This window comes from Trypanosoma theileri (genome assembly GCF_002087225.1).
Source record: "Trypanosoma theileri isolate Edinburgh chromosome Unknown TM35_Tth_206_V1, whole genome shotgun sequence".
Classification (NCBI taxonomy): Eukaryota; Euglenozoa; class Kinetoplastea; order Trypanosomatida; family Trypanosomatidae; genus Trypanosoma; species Trypanosoma theileri.
The window spans coordinates 1-4404 of record NW_021640048.1 but is presented as its reverse complement, the minus strand read 5'-3'; the positions used below and the strand labels follow the sequence as shown (position 1 = coordinate 4404).

Here is a 4404-nt window from a genome sequence, read left to right as displayed (position 1 = left end):
GCGTGGACCTACTGTTAAGAATCAACGGCGAAAAGGACAGGGGACACCACAGAAAATGGGATTTGGTACTCGTCGTATTTCAAAGAATTACATAATATATAAACGGAAAAAATTTACTCCAGCTGTATGTTGAGTTTTTTTTTTTTTTTTTTTTTTTTGTTTTCTATCGCAAAATAACGACATCAAAGGCACAACACTGCGTGTAAACACATAAAAAAAAATATATATATATTATGTATTTTTTTTGTACGGAAACTGAGATTTATTTTATTTTATTTTTTATTTTATCCCCCTTACCTATTTCTCTTTTTTTTTTTCTTTTTTTTTTAATCCCTTAACCAAATATATATATATATATATACTCTTTGGAAATACATTTTCAAGTACTAGTAATGCCACCCAAATCTTCAGGATTTGACGGTAGCGGACGCATAAGAGGTCGTCCGAGTGGTGTTGGTGGGCCTTCTCTCTCGCTAGTCCCACTGAATGCAGCCAATAAAGTAGTTGCACACAAGACACTTCCTCCACTTAAGAAGGGTACATCTTTTCCATTGGCAGTTTGGCCTTCGAGACAACGACATATTCTGGGTAGCTCCAAAGCTCCACTTGCAGTTCAACTAGAAGCTTTTGTACGAAGGGAACATAGATTGTATGTACAAGAGCATCGAGACTGTACTCATAGTGATACATTGCATATAGTAAGAGAGGCATTTTCTGTTATTATTGAACATTTTCTTGAGTACAGAGAAATACTCTCCTTTGTTCGAGACGAGTACGAGGCAACATTTGAAGAGATTGCTGAAGAACTAAAACGTCTACGTGCGATCCAACTTGAAAATGAAAGTGATCGTAGTCTTCATGCGATGGAACTTTTAAGACAACGTGAAGGTTTTACAACTGTTATTAGTAATCAACAGGCTCAACTGCAAGCAACTCAAGGATTAATACATTCTTTACGAGAACAAGTTGCAACATATGAACAGTCTAATAACACACTTATGGCTAATTTAGAAATTAAAAGAAAGGAATGTGAAGAAGCTATAGAAAAAGCAAAAATGATTTCAAATGCCATGATAGAAGAAGCAGCTCGAAATGCTCGTTTTATTGCTATTCATAATGCCGATATGAGAGAGATAGGACGTTTAGATGCTCAAGTGGCATCTTTGAAGGATAAACTAGAGGATGCTGATAAACGTTTTAATGTTCTAGTACGACAAATGATGTTTGGTACTACACGACCAACAAGTTGGAGAAGAACTGGAAAAGAAGTTACAACTCAAATTTCCACAGAATTAGATGAACTTCCAAACCATGAAAAGAATGATACAGCTCCGTCTGTTGCTGCTCTTCAGCGTCGTATAGATGATTTACTCTTTGATTATGAATGTCTTAAAGAACAGACATCAGGAGAAAATAAAAAGTCTATATCAGAATCGGATACACAATCGAAAGAAGTTACAGTATCTGAAAAAAAAGATGTAAATATTTCAAAAGATATTGCTCTAACTACATCTAGCGAACTAATTCAATCTTGGTTAAGAGAGGAAAATCTTACAGAAAGAGAATTAGATGCACTGGATTATTTATTACCACCAGGCATTTGGGAAGAAGATCCTTTAGGTTTCCTTAAAGTGTGTCGTCCTGTTCGTAACCTTCACCTTAAAAAAAAAGATGTAGTAAGTATGCTTTGTAATTTTTGGAAAGATCGTCAGTTTAATCGTCAGTTATTATTAAAGCATTACTTTTTGGGGTGGGTACGTGATAAGGCGGGAACCGATAGGAGTGCAGAGGAAGTTGGTATGAATATTCTTCATATTTGTCAAATAAACCCTGATGATCCTGATTGTAGAGGAATGATATTAACTCTTCGTTCATTTCTACCGGAAGATATGATTTTAACATGGCAAAAAGATATTAATGAATTAGAAGAGGCATGTCGTGAATCTTCCCATATCGTTAATGGAACTGTTGATACCGCTTTTATTGTAAATGCTTTGAGAATTGTTATGCCAGAAAAAAGATACGTACATATGTTGCAACTACGACTTTATCTCTGGCGTCTTAGCAAAGAAACAGGAAGAATTTCCATAGACACACTTTTTAACAAGGATAGTCACTTTGTCTGGATGTTAAAGAAACAATTCCTACTTGAGGTAGAAGAATTTACTCTGCAAGTAGTTGAAAAGGTCCGTTTAGCCTCACCAGATTCAAAAACCATTAAAGTTCAGGATATTACAGGGACGATTGCGGCATTAGATGAGGGAATTCCAAAAGGTACACTACACCGTCTGGTCGCAGAGGCAACGCAGTTGACAGCCATGGAGGTGGCAACAGCAGATGCGAGTTTCACAGTAAAACTACAACCAATTCTCCATAGATTCCGTAGTTCTGTGTTGTTAAGACGAGCCACACCTCCTGATGGGGAGGGGGCGAATTCCAATCCATTGGCTCCTGAAAATGGTGAATGAATAAATGAATGAATGAGTGAGTGAATGAGTAGATTGTGTTTACATTCTTCTGGTTTTTTTTTTTTTCCTTTTTTTGAGTTTTTATGGAACCCATTTGCATTTTGTGTGTGTGTGTGTCCTTTTTTTTTTTTTACTTTTTCATATATGTTTTTTTTTTTTTTTTCTGTGTTCTTCTTCTTCTGTCTGACAGATTTATGTGAGTCTGCGTGACAGAGGTATGACATGTACATTAGGTGTAAAGAAAAGAAGTGGGGTTTCATCTCTCTTTTTTTTTCTTTTGGAAGTTGCAACGAAGTGTTGCCGATTGTTTTTTTTTTTTGTTTTGTTTTTTTTTTTTTTTCTTCCCCTTCTGACTCTGTATTGTTTGATGTGAATATGGTTACGCTTGTCTTGTATTCATGGTGATAACGACTGCTGTTATTATTATTATTGTTATTGTTATTATTATTATTATTGTTGTTGTTGTGTTTGTTGTTAACGCTTCAAATAGGCAGCATTCATCTTTATTTCTTTATTCTTGAACACTTTCTCTATACAGGTAAGTTTATTTATTTATTTATTTATTTATTTATTTTATAATTCTTATTCTTTTATTCTCTTATTTCTTCTTTTCTTTTTCTTTTCTTCTTCTTCTTCTTCTTTCTCATATTAAATTATTTGAAAGCACGGGGTAGTCATGACACTATTCTCCAGTTTATTATTATTTATATTTCTTCTGGGCCTAACGGTCTGTGTTGCTGGAGAGAGTGAAAAGGGTTTAGCCATCACCCATTCAGCAGAGTTAACCGCCACTAAGACTTACACCCTTACAATTTCTCTTCCTCATCCTCATCCACCAGAACCCTCCTCTTCCATGTCGATGACAGCCACCACTACTCTTTCCAAGGAAGTAATGCCTTCCCACACAGTTACTTTATATACACCCGAACACGGTGATAGTTCTAATGACAATATAACGATTACACCTGAGATAACCCCAACACCCCAACATGACTGGGTTAACGTATTTTTTGAGGTTACAAATAATTTAACTTCTGATGCTCTGGAGAAGTCACTTAACGAGATACTATGGAAGGGTATACAAGTAGCAATGGAGGCATATGAGGATGCTCCAAAACCATGGATTCGAATCGCATTTGAATTAGAAAAAAGAGCACAAGAAGCTTTTAATGCTTCTAACAATGGACGTATTCCTGGTGTAAATAGCGCAGTATATAAATTACCTGTAGTACCCCCAAATAATGACGACAGCAATAAAACTACTGTTGTCATTGTTGTAGTTGTCATTGTTGTTGTGGTTGTATTGATTGCAGTAGGGGTTTTAGTATTCCTCTATTGTAGACATAAGAAGTTGCATAGTAATCGCTTTGATGATGATTTTGTTATGAATTGCGCAACAGCACCAGTAAATCTAAATGAATTACTCCTTTCAAGTTTTGATCACGAATTGTCAACTAACGATGAACGTATATATGAACGACAGAAAAATCTTAAAAAGGCATAATATGTGAAGATGTTATTTTTCTTTTTTCTTTTTGTTTTGTCATTCGCCATCTATTTTTTTTTTTTTTTCTCCTCTCTTTTTTCATCGATTGTGTTATTTTTCTTTTGTTGTATTTTTATTTGGTTTAATTAGTATTATTATTATTGTGATCATTATAATTGGCTGTAGAGAGGTAAATTCTTTCATAAAAAAAAAAAAAAAAAAAATGCATTTGATTTTAATATCCATCCATTTTTTCGGCACCTCTCTATAAATACTTCTAGAGGCGTAGTACTACAAGTGTTGTAATATTTGTGCAATGAGTGTAATTTATTATTTTATTATTATTTTTTTTTTTTAATTTTCTTGTGCTATTAGCCTCTTTTTTTCTTTTTCTCTTTATCTCTGTGTTTCTTTTGTGGAAGTTTCAGAGGACTTGAGGGTTTTTTTTTT

General features: G+C 34.4%; 2 protein-coding genes across 2 annotated transcripts; both read left to right on the top strand.

The window, feature by feature from the left end:
* Positions 1 to 392: 392 nt before the first annotated feature.
* Positions 393 to 2468, top strand: TM35_002061010 (uncharacterized protein; the record flags this gene model as incomplete). The annotated part of the gene is made up of 1 exon (XM_029032017.1): positions 393 to 2468. One exon carries the CDS (start codon positions 393 to 395, stop codon positions 2466 to 2468), a length of 2076 nt encoding a protein of 691 aa, XP_028876690.1.
* A 676-nt stretch (positions 2469 to 3144) lies between these two features.
* Positions 3145 to 3972, top strand: TM35_002061000 (uncharacterized protein; the record flags this gene model as incomplete). The annotated part of the gene is made up of 1 exon (XM_029032016.1): positions 3145 to 3972. The coding sequence occupies one exon, from the start codon at positions 3145 to 3147 to the stop codon at positions 3970 to 3972; it is 828 nt and encodes a 275-aa protein (XP_028876689.1).
* Positions 3973 to 4404: the final 432 nt, after the last annotated feature.